This window comes from Podarcis pityusensis, assembly GCF_964106645.2.
Source record: "Podarcis pityusensis genome assembly, chromosome: 3".
NCBI lineage: Eukaryota > Metazoa > Chordata > Lepidosauria > Squamata > Lacertidae > Podarcis > Podarcis pityusensis.
In genome coordinates this window covers 2794314-2809594 of record NC_138026.1, presented here as the reverse complement: position 1 = coordinate 2809594, position 15281 = coordinate 2794314, and the positions used below count along the sequence as shown (strand labels likewise).

The window sequence follows — 15281 nt, the reverse complement described above, 5'->3', positions numbered from 1 at the left end:
ACTGTGTTCATTTGTTTTTAAACTTCACACAACACTTATAAAATGATAGGTATATAACAACAACAACAACGATATAGTTACTTTGAATTTACTGCAAGAGTATCTCTTAAAGTGCAGCTTTTTATCTATTCTCATATCTGGGGAAAAGTAAGTGGAGTGTGCTAAACCTCCTCTCTGTCCCTGTGACTCTTGGCCATTATGAAGGGAGCCTGTTCTTATATGCACAGATCTATTTCTTTATCTGCATAGCCCCATCCTATATTCTGCATCCTCGTTGCACTAGAGGAGGGTTGCCATATTTCAAAGAGTGGCAAAGTTGTTGAGCCCGGGCAAAATCTCGGATATGTCTGGGAAATTCCGGACATATTGCAGGGTGTGATAGTGTATGCGTGTGAATGCATGTATACGGAGAGAGAAAGAGATTGTTAAGATTAAAAATGTGTAGGCTGAATGAAAAGAACTTTGTTTTGTGATTGTCTCCCTGAGATGGGCTGATCATCTGGATCCTTAGGCCCAGTTCACACAAACAAATGAGATGGTTAACCATTAAAAAACAAACAAAAACAGCTGCACTTTGATTGCAGATGAAGGCACGCATAATTGAATGTACCTTCATACAGAACTGTCCCTGCACACAGAGCAGTTAATGTCATCAAGACATACCTCCCCCCTGGTCATGTCTGCCCCCCCCCCTTATTTCTTATTATCATTGTTGCTATTTTAAAATAGCGGTACGGGAAACAACTTTATATTATAAATATATAATAGTAATAATACTTTATCAACAGCATGACACTTCTTTCAATTTCAGCAAACGGATCTCTGACCATATCTTATTTGAAGCCAATGTGAAATTTCAGTGTTGATTTCAATTGTGCTGAACGTGATCTCAAAAGAAACTCAATTCAGAATCATAAGTGTTTCCCAACACTACTGTATGCTTCTTTTCAGTGTGTACTATCAAAGAATCATAAAGTTGCAGAGTTGTGAGGAACCCCAAGGGTAATCTAGTTCAGTCCCCTGCAATGCAGGAATCTCAGGAAAGCATCCATGAAAGATGGCTATCCAATATTTATTTATTTTATATTAAATGTTTGTAATCCTTTTAAGATTGCACAATGAAAACATTGACTTGAAAACATTGACTTGTCTTGTACAATGAAAACATTGACTTTGTTTCTGTTTATTTTAAGGCCTATGATGGATTTGCCAGTTTAGGAATATCCCGGCTGCTAGAACCTTCTGACATGGTTTTGTTAGCAATTCCTGACAAACTGACTGTTATGACCTATCTTTATCAAATCCGGGCACATTTCAGTGGGCAAGAGCTAAATGTGGTTCAGATCGAAGAGAACAGTAGCAAAAGCACATACAAAGTGGGCAACTATGAAACAGACCCAAACAGTTCTGTTGATCAGGAAAAGTTTTATGCAGAACTAAATGACCTGAAACGGGAGCCAGAACTGCAGGAGCCTGAAGGGAGTTTGGCTGACACTGTTTTTCAGGGTGACTCTGTATTTATAAATGAGAGTGGAACTGGCAAGTCAGAAAGTGAGTGTCAGACACCAGACCAGCATCTAAGCCTAAATGTGGCTTCCCCTTCCTCTCACAGGACTAAAAGTGACACAGATCAACAAAAACAACAACAAAGCTTAGGAAGGACTTCTGGACTTGAGGAAACTGTGAAAAGCAGCACAGCACAAGCACAGCCCTTATTGGGGAGGAGAAAACTACTAAAAGCAGACACGTTGGATCTGAGTGATTTGGCACAAGTTAGCGATCCAAAAAGGGATGCTTTCCCAGAAACTTTATGTGATGAGACTGACAAAAAAGAACATCAAAATTCTGACATTACCATTAATTTCTCAGAACTAGAAAAACATGAACATCCAGATGTCAGCGAAAGAAGGAAATTGGGTTCTGAATTACATGTTGAAAAACCAGAATTGGGAGATAAACCTGGATATTCCCACACTAGGGATGCAGAGGTTGATAAGAAATGTAATGCCTCTCAGAGGCAAATGGAGACTGACTCTGAATTTGAGACCAAAACAGCTGTAACTCCAACAGATCTGACTGCAAAAACTGCACAGGTAAGGAAACAGGAAAAATTTGCGGAATAGTGCAGTGTAACTTCTCTAAAATTTGAACATGCAGTGCTATGTTTCATCATGTTAACAGCTTATTTTTTATTGTATGGCTCAGCAAATATATAACTACAGGTAGATAATTTTGAAAACACATTGCATTGGAAGGAACTTCTAGCATCCTTTTTCCATGCTGTTGATCCTTTCTGTTTGAATGTTCTGTCTGTCTCCTGTTTCAGGAAATCATTTTGTATAATAAGCTTACTCAAACAGTCTGGGTTTTACGTGTTTTCCTTATGGAATGTGGAGTTATTTAATGTACATAATGTTTAACATCTGTATGATGACTCGTTGAAGTTCTTAATCTACGCCATTTCAGTAGTAACCGCTGCATAGGGCAAGCCTCTTTGCCCATCCCCATGCAGCAGGTGGGTGGCTAAGGCTGGGACGGCGGTGGCTTGCGTGGGCTGAAATAAAATGTCATTTTGCAGCCATCCATACTTTTCACCTGCATGCAATACCAGCACTTTAATCCCTATAAAATAATGCTACATTACTTGAATAAAATCACTTACCATTCCTAATAGCATAATGTTAAAATTGCTGAGACCATTGATTGACTCAGGCAGAAATAGCCGGCATGTTTTAGAAAATTATATTGAGCAATGACATGGAATGCTAACCTGATCATATGATTGTGGATCAGAAAGTGGTGATTTCTAATTCCAGCTCTCATGAGAGCACTGTCCAGATTCCATGTTGTCACTTTTTTGTACCAGTAAAAAATGATTACACTTAAAATATCTTTCAAATGTTGTTACAATCTAATTAATGACAACTAGAAAAGCACTTCAAAGGTTTATGTACTTTATAAACACTTGTGAGTCTAATTAAGATTTATCCTGTCTTGCTTAGGCATAGTTTCCAATATTGCAAAATAAGTTTTGCTGCTTCAGAGTTCCTGCATATGGGATGCATACAAGTTACTGCATACAAGTTAGAAAAAGTTGTGCAAGTCACTTGCAAAAACCATACGAGTTTGTCTGTACAGCCTTCATACCAGGAGCAGCCAGGGGGGGGGGGGGAGTGCCCTGGGTTGGTGGACATTTATGTTGAAGTTGATTTTGTCAGGAGCAGCAATATTGTAGAACTTGTGCTCAACTTGCCATTAGATAGTAATGTGTGTTGCTTTGTTTACTTCAGATAGTAGGCATTTCTCCCCACCACCACCATTCTATATTTACAACTCCTCTATTCCTGACATTTTAAGAGTGTGGCAACCCTAGCAAACAAAAAAAGAGTTGGAGCATGTGCAGAGTTTTCATGTCTTAAACTTAACTTATCATAGCACCATCATGACTAAAGGAATAAAATGGGATTAGTTTCTCGTGTTCTGATTTGCTTGGGAGTAAACACAGTTTTGTTGAAATCCTTCCCAGGGTTCATATGCAGAAATTACACAGAAATAGACCTACAGTGTAGTTCTCATAACTGATTGTCATCTGTACAGCAGTAAACAATCTCCCAAAATTTCAGCCAGTTACCATTTATAGTTTTCATTCTGTAAATGAAAAAAGCACCCCCCAAAAAAAATCCATGCATTCTATTGATTTTTTGCCGTGTGTGTGTGTGTCCCAGTCACTGCTAACCTGTGGGGTACAACAAATGTATTGTGGTTTTCAAGAAAAAAATAAATGTAGGAAGCAAATAAAATTTCACACAAAAAACCAAACCAATCAGACAATGACATGGGTTTATTCTGAGACTTTTTACCACCTCAAGACACATTTGAACTTGGCTAGGGGTAGGAAAATACCCTAGATATGTCAGTTTTATATGACACTGGTAGTTGCTTGGGGTTGAAAACTACCCCATGAACTACCTGTGTCAATTTGATACTTTTCTCAAGTGAGGATAAAATAGAAACTCAGCATCACCACCCAATGCAGCTTTTCCCACTGAAAGCTTAACTGGCGATCATGGCATTACTTTTGTGGGGCTGAACTAAAGTTATGCAGCACTGAAGGACAAACCACGCACTCATAGGAAAGAGAAAGAACACTGAAGATCCAGTCTGAGTAAACTCTTAAGTAAACATGTTGTCTTCAGCAGGTAGTCCCAGAATGACTGAGTTATGCATCTTCTTTTTCCTCAGCATTTTGTAAGACACTCACATTCCATCAGTGTTCACTTCCACATCACACATGTTCTTGACCCAAGAAAAGGAAATCCTTGATTTCCCTGGGAATGAAAAAAGCACCCAAACTTGAGTTTTGTATTAAACAAGTGGGGGGAAGCTGGGAGCGTTTGAGTTTTCAGCCTTACCTTGAATGCTAACAAAAGAGTTACTACATTTTAAAGACTTCCAAAGTTAACACCTGTGGCCCTTCAGATGTTGTTGGACTTCAACTCCCATCATCCGTGTCCAAGCATTAAGGTATAAGTTTGGTGGTCTCTAGTCTCTGGAAGTTTCAGCCACAATAAATCTGTTAATTCTAAAAGTGCTACAGAATTCCTCTTTTGAGCTGGCTGCTCTTAAATTCACTTGCTTTCACTCATAAATGAGGAAGCAGCTTTCTCTACTCCAAGAATCCCATACATAGTCCCATAGGTTGGATGGTATAATCCCAAACAAGCCAAGTTAAACTCAGCTCAGTCCAGCCCTGCCAGGCTGCTCTCAGTACACAGGCAGCAACTCACACACAGCCATTTGTGGCAAGACACATAGGAATCAGTTTCTTTGTTGTCTCTGGTTCATAGACAATCATGTTTAAAGATGCAAAGTCTTTGGACTTCCTCCTCATGTACTGGTAATAAATATGAACAGGTCATCAGTTATGGTTAAAGGGCCGGGATCTCATCTGGCCTGCTCTTTCCCACTGCTACGGTTGTCCATTCCCTGTGTCACAAAGGTGTATTTTATATTTGTTAGATGTTGGACTAAGACGTGGGATACCTGGGTCCTAGTCCACACTCAGCCATGCAGCTCACTGGGTGATCTTGGGCCTCTTACTACCTCTCAGCCTAACCTACCAAGGTTGTTGTGAAGATAAAATGGGGAGAGGGAAAATCATGTGTGCCACCTTGAGCTAATTGCAGGAAAGGCAGGATAGAAATATAAATTTAAAAATAAAATATTCCTTAATTGTCCTTCATTCAAGTATTCCAATGTAGTGCTTAATAAGCACGAATGAATTAATTAATATGGGAGATAAGTACAATAAAATCAGTGACCTTCTTGACAAACAACAGACTGAGAGGCAAGAGCTATAAAAAATCTACAGAACAGGACTAAAGCAACATAACAGTTTAAAATGCCCGGGCAAATAAAATACTTAACTTGATGCAGAAAATAATGCATTGGCTGCACCAGTCATACCTCCTTCAGGAGGGCGTTCCATAGTTAGAGTTCCACCGTAGGGTTTAAAACCAACAGCTAGAATTGGGTTCTGGAAGCAAATAACCAGCCAGTTTATTTATTTATGTGTAAGGTGAACCCACCTGGTTTGATGTAGTTAACATTCTGGCAGCCTAATTATACCCTAATTGAAGCTTCCTGGTAATCTTCAAGGGCAATCTCACATATAACATATTACAATAATCCAACCAGGAGATGCATATTAGGAGCCACTTTTCCATCAGATTTACTGGAATGGTGAGAGATACTGTGCAGTTGCTCAAATATTCAGTATGAGTAATAATGCTGTTTCAGTAATGTTTGCATGATTATTATTATTTTTTAAAATAAATCCATGTTTTAAAAGGATGATTCAGAAGGGTTCCAGGCCAGCAAATCCCTGCCCATTTCTTGCTGTGGATAAGCATAAGTAGAAACCCCTCTATAAAAGCCATGAACATTTCTTCTTTTTTTGGCAACACGAAGCCTCCGAAGCGCAGAGGAAGAGCTCCCCCTGCGCTCCGGAGGCTTTGCGTTGCTTTTGCTGAAGCCGCCTGAAGCCCCCGGAGCACAGGGAACTCCCGCTGCGATCCGGGGGCTTCAGGCAGCTATCTGCAAGCCTTCAGAGTGCAGCAGGAGTTCCCGCCGTGCTCTGAAGGCTTGCGGATAGCCGTCTGAAGCCTGGAGAGCGAGAGGGGTCGGTGCACACCAATCACTCTTGCTCTCCAGGCTTCGCTTCACTGCACAGTTTTCCCTCTCTGCACAGCGCCCCTTCAGTGAAGCGGGAGGAGAAATGGAAGGGGCTCCACTTCTCCTGCCGCTTCGCTGAAGGGGCGCTGAGCAGAGAGGGAGAGAATTTGTTTTTTCCTGTTCTCCCCCCTCCTATGGTCTGGTGCGTCCTATGGTCCGGTGCGTCCTATAGAGCGAAAAATACGGTAATTGTACACTCAGGATTTAGCAGCATCAATTGTGTGTACATGCTGTTTGTTGTCTTGTTTCTGTGTCTGTAGGACAGACATTGTTCCACTGTACTTTATAGCTAGAGACCTGCTCTTTTAATATGTTCTTTAAAAAGAAATGAATAATAGTGGGGAAAGGGGGCATATTTCCTTCCAAATGACCTGCAATCTATCCTTGACTCTCAGCCTCACACATTAAAAATACTTTTAAATGTGAACATTCTAAATTTGGACAGTTTTACTGCTGTGCTCATCCATTAAAAAATGGGACAGGCACAGCTGGGCCAGAATCTATTTTGATTGGGGCAAAGGAGCTCTTTCTTCTGGGCACAGTTTTGAATGAAAGGGTTGGGGTATTGTTATGATGAGCATGAAGGGGAGGAGAGCCAGATCAGAAGGGAAGACCAGGGGTGAACCGACAGGCTGGCCCAAAGGCGCTTCCTTCTCTAGACCGTGGCTCAGCCTGCCATTTGGTGCCGTGTTCTTCAGCCAGTGGTACTTCACAGTATGTCAGATGGTACAGGTATCACCAGCTGAAATATACTGCTTTAGTTGTTTGCTTGCCTCAGAAGCCATGGCTAAAAGAACATGCATTTCTTCCCCTATAGTATGGTTACACTTAGCATTTTACTTAGAGTACAAGGTGTGTGTCACATCAGCAGTCTCAAGTTAGTTTATTTCTAAATGACTGGCTCTACATTGGTTCTCTGCTCAACATATGCTTTTGACTGAAAAGATTCTGCTTCACTTCCTTCCATGGTCTTAAGTGATCCTGTTGCATGCTTGCTATACAGTTTTCCCTTGAAGGCCACACCTGTTTAGACATTGGCAGCACAGTATAGCATCGCTTTGGCCCCATTCACACATTATGGTAAACCACAATTAAATAGCTTGCTGTGAACAATGAGGTGACTCTCAGAAGCAACAAACAATGCTTGCTGATTTAGCAGTACTTTCAAACCTGGAATTTGTGCTTTGTTTCACTCCAAGGTACTACTAAGACTGAACTTTGGCTTCACATTTTGCTCTGAGTAAAACAAACCATGATCCCCACTGAGATAGTAAAGCTGAGGAAGGGATTGTGATTTGCTGCTCCTGCTCATACAAAGGGCAGAATGAAACAGGAGACATTTACCATGGTTTACTGTGACATGCAAATGCATTGTGCATATAGGATAATTGGGGGCTTATTTCTCATTCATTTTTATTTTATATTTAAGCAACGAATGTTATCAAGACAAGAAGAATTAAAAGAACGGGCAAGAGTTCTGCTTGAACAAGCAAGAAGAGATGCAGCTTTGAAGGCAGGAAATAGGCAGCTCTCCAGTTCCACAATCTCAGGCCGCTCTAAGCAACCAAATGATGTAAGGAATATTGGCCATCATGGCTGTTAACAGATTATATATATAGTTTTCCTTTTCTGTCTTTTTTTATTTGGTTAGTGAACTAAATTAACTGTTACTGGACATAATACTAAAGCATAGTAATATGTGGAAGTGGCAGCAGGGTTTTATTTATGGGTGATTTTGCCTATCCCACAAGTGCTGAGCGTTCATCTCCTCCAACCAAGAGCTGATTATTTTCCTACTGAGGCCAATGAAAGATCGAAAGTCCGTTGAAAGCAGTGCTCTTTGAGTGCTAGCCGGTTTAAGATATTAGTCAGATGAAAGGCAAAGTTATCTGTCATGTTACAGTGTTTCACCCAGTACTGTTTCTCACAGTGACCCTCCTTTTATCATCAGAATGAATTATTCTCATAGCATTGGGAAGCATAGCTAAGCAAACCTGGGTCCAATGGGGAGGCAGCTGCAGTTGCCTATTGCTCCACCAATAACCTCAATGGTGACCTGGAGGGAACTGTAATCTCTGGAGATGAAAGCTAATTAAATTTTTATGCAATCCTTTCCAAAGCTGAGGTTGCCTGTTGTGTCACATTATGTGCTGTAATTTTGCAATTCTAACCATTTGCACATGAGAAACTGTGCTAGCACTGCAGTGCTCATTTTGCTAATGACTGCAGTATGGCCAAAATCTTTCAAGCCTTTCAATAAACCCTTGATTTGTATTTGCAAGTGTAAACTGCCTTGCCCCAGTCTTACCTGATTTTACTTTTTACTTTACTCATATTTGCACATGTGTAATTGCTGGGAAGGTTTTACATGCTAACCTGTCCAGGCTTCGTAGTGAATAGCTTTTATCCACAGAAAAAAAAATCACTGCAATTGGTCAATGATTTCTCTATGCATCTAGCTTTGAATTCCATTAAGGTGACCTGACTGAATGTTGTATTTACATTTCAGATTGGCATCAAGTTGTTTTTTTATTGTTGTAGTTTAAACTTAAACCATCAGGAAATTGTATTTAACTGTAATTTGAATTCTTCATGGCATAGAATAATTTTTAAAGAGCAAAACTAAGTACTCATCATATCAATCTTACATTTTTCATTAACATTATAGGACAATGTACCTAGCCACAATATGCTAAGTACTACACACAACTCTGCCACTGATAGCAGAATTGTGGCCTTGTAACACGTAATTACTAACCTTCCTGGTGGTTTGTACAATCATTTTGCTCATCTCAGATACTATCCAGTCACAGATTTATCATTAAAGAAGTAGTTTTGCTTAATTTTGAACATTTCCACCTTTGCAATAAGCCTCTAAACACCACATTTATTTTTATAATTTTTATCCCTGTTGATATAAAATGTTTATTATTTTTCAGAGGAAACCATGGTAAGAATGATTTATATAGCCTAAGTTAAATCAAGAGTGGTAGACTTTTTTCTTTTTCTTTTGATATAGCTATTCCAATTTACCTTATCATTAAGAATTCCCCTTCCCCTCCCCCCCCCCAAACATTTTGGCACTGCTCCCTTAATACTTTATGAAAAGAATTTTCAACAAGGTACAAGGCTTCATAGTTTTCCAAACCTCACTTTCCTCATCATGGGGATAAACTAACGATTGCAGGTTTTTCATCTGATGAGCATAGCAGAACGGCATTCGTGGTTCACCTCCCTGAGGGGTGTGGGATGCATGTGCCTGAGACTGGTACTTTGTTCTCCAGAAAGAAATGAATGAACATGTCTCTTTATTGTTGTGACACTCACCCAGGTCATTTGCAGCAATCTGCTTATTATTTCCTTTTCAATTAAGCTTATCTTATATCTCTTTAAATATCCCACTCATATGCAAGCATCAACATATTAGTTCAGTGTTTTGCAATTAAACAAATAGTGATGCAGTTCCCCCTCCCCAACTGGAGGACAGATATTGTTGTTGTCACAGTTTTCAGATGTCTCTGTAAGAAGTCAGGCAATACATAATTGAATCAAGGGAGATGTGGGAGGAAGATGCAACAAACTTAAAATGGATTTGGAAATTATTCAGAACAATATGTTTCCCCAAATAACCCTGAATCCGTAGTTTCATGAGGCTGCTGGAAATTATATTTGAGCTACTTACTTGCCTTCTTTGGACCCTGGGGAGACCCAGGGGGGACTGTGAGGCAGGATGTCTTGGAAGGAAAATGAAATTACAGTGGTACCTCGAGTTACAAATGCCTCAGGTTACAAACTCCACTAACCTGGAAGAGTTACCTCAAGTTGAGAACTTTGCCCCAGGATGGGAACGGAAATTGTGTGCCTGCGGCACAACGGCAACAAGAGGCCCCATTAGTGAAAGCACGCCTCTAGATAAGAACACTTTCAGGTTAAGAACGGACCTCCGGAACAAATTAAGTTCGTAACTAGAGGTACCACTGTATATCGATTTATATATATTAGTAACTTTGTACAATGGTACCTTGGTTTATGGACTTAATCCATTCCGGAAGTCTGTTATTAAACCAAAACCATTCTTAAAGTGAGGCACGCTTCCCCTAATGAGGCCTCCCACTGCCGGTGCCCTTCCACTGTTTGGATTCTGTTCTTATACCGAGGTAAAGTTCTCAAACCAAGACACTATTTCCGGTTTTGCGGAGTTTGAAAACCAAATCGTTCTTAAACCGGACTGTTCTTAAATCGAGGTACCACTGTACTAACATAACATTTTTTATATGAAATTGTGTTTTTTGTAATATTTTGTTTAAGTTGTCTGTTGTTGCTTCAGTTTATTGTACACCACTTAGAGATATTTTTAGAGTATTAAGCGGTATAGAAATTAAATAATCAAACTACAGTTCCTATAATTCCCTGGGAATTAAACTGGCTGATGCCTGTAGTGAAAATGTATCCCAGCATAACTAACAGTGCTTACCAGGGCCAATTTTATTCTTTTGGAAAGTTGCCGCCCCTTGATGTTACCTCTGCTGATAAAGATAAACTAGAGAAGTAGCTGTCCTTGTGAGGGAGGGAGGAAGGCAGGTATGTAGAAGAGGCTCCTTCCATAGGAGGGAATGGCAGCCAGTCAGTTATATGAGAAAAATAAAGTTAAGAACTGGAACAAAAATAAAGTTAAGAACTGGGTTTGCCCCTGTTAACTCCTGAAGAGATCTTGCTTCTATTCCAACTCTTTCAATTTCAGCCTACAGTATTTAGAACCACTGAAAATTTTAGCCCTCACCCAAACCTTCATTTTTTGGTCAGCGTGCAGTGAAACAACAGAACTGAGGAATTCACTTTTATATATGTATACAAAGTGTTTGTGCGTTGTGCTTTTTCCAAAGTGTGTACCCTAGGACATAGCTAAAAGGCCTGTGTAACCACATCTTGGAGAGGAAGAGCCATACTGATGAGCAAGCTGTCTTTCAGGGAAGCTCAGCTGCCTTTGGTAGTGTTCATATTGTGGAATTCCAGTGAGCCTCTGCAAAATCGTAAGCCTTCCTGGAACACAGCCTGAAAACCTGTGAATTAGAGGGACAGAGTAGTTTTAAAATTTGAACTTAATCCCCATATCCTCAATTTCAGCTCATTATTTAAAACAAGATATCTTACATGTTTATATTACTAGCCTCTCTGTGTGTGTAAAAAAAAAAAAAGGGGTAAGTGTTGCGACTACACAGTAAGCAAAAAAGGGTACAGATTTTCACCAAAAACAGCTACTTATCGACATGGAAATACTGCATGTGATAAGTTGGAGCAAGATTTATGCTTAAAAGATATCAGTTAGAAACATTTATTTATATTACTGTCCTGCCCCAACAACTTGTGTTAGCTGTATCTAATGCATACTTAATACGAACTTTGTATCCAGGTATCTTTCTGTTTTGCCTATTACATATCATTTTCATGTATAGGAGATATTTTAATAGGGAAGTGGAAACTTTTTAACATGCAAACTGACCCATATGAAGCAAAAATAATTTGTGGCAATCTTAATAAATCATCAGACAAGCAATTTCCTAGAAAGGGAATGCTTCACCTGATTTTAGAAGAAAAAAAACCAGATATAATTTTGGCATTAATTAAAACTACAAAAGAGCTGTTCCAGTGTCCATTAAAAATTGTCATATATTAACTTTATTGGTTATTGATCCCATCCAATATTAGTCCCACTACCACCATCACTGTGATACAAACAAAATATGCAGATATTTGGAGGGCTGCTGGTATATTACCAAAAGGCATACGTCGTAGGATGAACAAGTTGAAAGTTGCATTTGACAGAGAGCTGTTAAGCTTCATTTGAAGCTGTTATAAGTAAAATTGTATCTAAATTTTGTGCAATAGAAAGCAAGATATAGATTCTACACAAGACTGTGGACAGGTTTACTTATTATTATTATTATTATTATTATTATCATTTACTGAAGCAAATGGTCAGAACATACTGTTGCACTGCAGTTCGCTACAGCTTTCCTCAAAAGAAAGGCTATCTCTCCCTATCCAGAAGGTAACGGCACCTTTGTCTAACTGCCTAAAGAGGCACTACCAAGTTTCTAAATTGTTTGGATTTACATTATCAGTAAATTGCTTATGAGAAATGAGAGAACCAAGAGAATAAGGCTGGCTGCTGTCAATTAAACGTACAACAGATCCCCTTTTAAATATATTGAAGGGTGGGACTTTATAGAAGGCAACCTTGCCCTTTGATGATAATTGGAAAATATTGATTGGGGGGGAGGCTAATCTGTCATGCTGATAATTGTGACCAGATTTAGATATGATCATCAGATTGCCATTAGATTACAAAAGAAACAGTTACTATCTAATTGTTAAAAAGATGGAACATTATTTTGATAATCCCTGAGTGTTGGTATCTTATTCACTGTTGGCCATATTTGTCTTCCATCTATGCCTCTAAAAAGCTGTCAAATGTGGTTTAAGCTGATAAGGGTATTCACAATAATATTTAAATATCATGAATATGAATTTTTTTATAGCTATTTTAAACTGCATATGTTGTCTTAACTGACAGAAAATACAAAACATTTTAAAAAAGCAAACTTGTTCATCTTCTGACGATCTGTGTAGTCTGATCCAGTTTTAATTCACACTAATATTATATTTTTTATGGAGGAACTTTATCTTCTTTTAAGGTTTAAAATGTTTTGATGGCATACCTACTATGTTTTTGTAGTAATTGAAGAGGGAGGCAGAAATGCCTTGCTTCAGAGCACAAAATTTGGCATGCACCACACGCATAAATAATACATTTCCTTTTGCTGTATATTGTTAGAACTTAGAATCAGATACGTTTAATGAGCTCTTTTGCTTTCATAACAAGTAACAAATAAAAATAGTCTTGATGTAATATTTATTACATAATGATGTAAATATTATTTGTGGTGCAGAATAGATCGATTTTGTGTTTAAATAAAGTGGTTAATTCCACCACAAGTTATTTTTAACACTTTTGAAGGATGCGGCCTGGGGGGCATCACTTGGGTTGCAACAGACATAATTTTTTTGGACTTTTAACTTGCATGTTGTCTGACCTGTGTCATTCACTATCAAACAATACTGAAAATGCCCTGTCAAAATTTAGCAACATGTTTCTAGGCCATGTGAAGAAGCACTAGCCTTTTTCAAGAACCCAAATATTTTCTTGTTTGCCCATAAAGACCAGCAGTGAAGTGATCTCTATTTCAGAGAGATCATTTCTGTACAAAGCCAATACTTTTTCTTAGCACCAGGGATGCTCTTTTTATGCAGCTGCTAATGACCATAAATGTTTTTGTGTGGCTGTTTTCAATTCATCCCAGGATGATATCAACATTACTTAGAGCCGTATGTTTCATTGCCTATTCTGTTATTTCTCAGCATGCACGAGGGTAGAGTTAAAATCTTTATTCATTTCATTTTAAAATGTTTCTTTTGTTCTCCTTATCATGTTTCTGGCTTTCCCAAGGATATATGCCTTGAACGAAAAGTCACATGTGCATTACTAATTGTGTGCCATTGTATTTACAGTTCCTAGTGGTGGCACTGTGAAGCTACTAATTCTTTTGCTTCACTTGATGTAAAATAATCTGAGCTTCTTTGATAGCAGTGAAACAGTATTAATTGTTTTGTACATTTCTTGGTCACTCTACTTAGGTGGTCTTCATAATCTATTAGAACTTTCAGCCAGATTTTTGTAATGTCATGCCTCCAGCGGAGATTAAATTGGTAATTAATGAACAGTCTTTGGCAATGTAAACCACATACCGTTAATTTTCCCCTCTCCCCCCCTCAACCCCGAATTTTTTAGAAGTTGTCGTCTCTGTCAGAAAGCATTGTGCCACCTTGCTACAGCCCCTTGGCATCAAACCACAACGGCTTGATTTTTGCAGCCATTAGTAGATCAGAGCAGTAATTTCACAGTATTTTGGTCAGGGTAATTATAGTACCAAGTACTTAGTAGAGTTGGGAATTTCACACAAGAAGTCCAGAAATACCAGGTGAGCTTCCTTGTGTTCACTGGGTCGTTATGATTAGTTTAATTGGGCTTTGTTTGATTTTAGCCGCAGGGATTCTTTGTGCCAAGGCAGTGCAGTGACTTTCCACTTTAGGGTTTCTGACAGGAACCAGGGCAAAAATGAACCCTTTGAAGTAGGACTCTTCAAAACAGCAACTTTTTAAAAATGGGTGAGGGGCAGAAAGAGAGCGAAACATTAGTGTAAATAGTTAAATGGGGCAATCACTCAGAAAGTACTTCTGCTAGACTCTTATTTTTGTGTTTTTCGTGGGTATTGCCTTTCAATACTGCATTGTCTAGAAAATCAAATCATAGTATTTAGAAAGAAGGGTACTTTGTGTATCATATTGTTCAAGTCATAATTGTTAGTCCTAAATGTTATGTAATATACTTTTGCAACTATTTTTCCTGGATAAAGAAATGTGTGTTTAGGGGAAGGTGTTAATGTTACTTCCTACATAGCTCCCACAAACTGTCTCAAATATCTTCTGATAAAACAGTGGTTTTGAACAACTCCCTTTTTAGAAAATATACTACATTCTTCTTCACACAGTTATAACTTCCATAATATAATGTTGGCTTTATCTAGTTTTTAATGCTTCTTTTTCTTTTCTATTTTTACTTTGAGGGAATGTACTAGGCACAAAGAGAGATTATTTTTGTGTGTGTGTAAAATAAATAAAAGCATTCCAGTGTAAAAATCATAACACCTGGTGTGAAGAATATCAGGGATGGATGCACATTTGCCTCTGCAAATGTACTCTTACCCTGCAGCTGCGCACAGAGTGGTCTCGCATGTTATAAAGTAATAGGTAAAAGGTGTTCATACTTCACTGACCAACTAAAGGTGTAGTTGTCTTCAGCAGCATATTGTGCACACTAAAGTTAAAATAGTCACTTGCCTGCTGGCTTCGAAATTAAAGGAGTGTCACTAGTCACTCCTTCTGGAAGCCTTAATGAAACTGAATAGTTCACTATAAATTTGGACCTA

At 38.7% G+C, this 15281-nt stretch overlaps 1 protein-coding gene across 4 annotated transcripts in view; it reads left to right on the top strand.

Annotated features, from left to right (window-relative positions):
• EHBP1 (EH domain binding protein 1) overlaps positions 1-15281 on the top strand; it is a 276734-nt gene that overhangs the window by 164141 nt on the left and 97312 nt on the right. For all 4 annotated transcript variants that reach the window (XM_080997355.1, XM_080997356.1, XM_080997357.1 and 1 more), the window contains 2 exons: positions 1194-2093; positions 7664-7807. In XM_080997355.1, the coding sequence (XP_080853481.1) occupies positions 1194-2093; positions 7664-7807 (1044 nt within the window). The remainder of the gene's footprint in view (positions 1-1193; positions 2094-7663; positions 7808-15281) is intronic.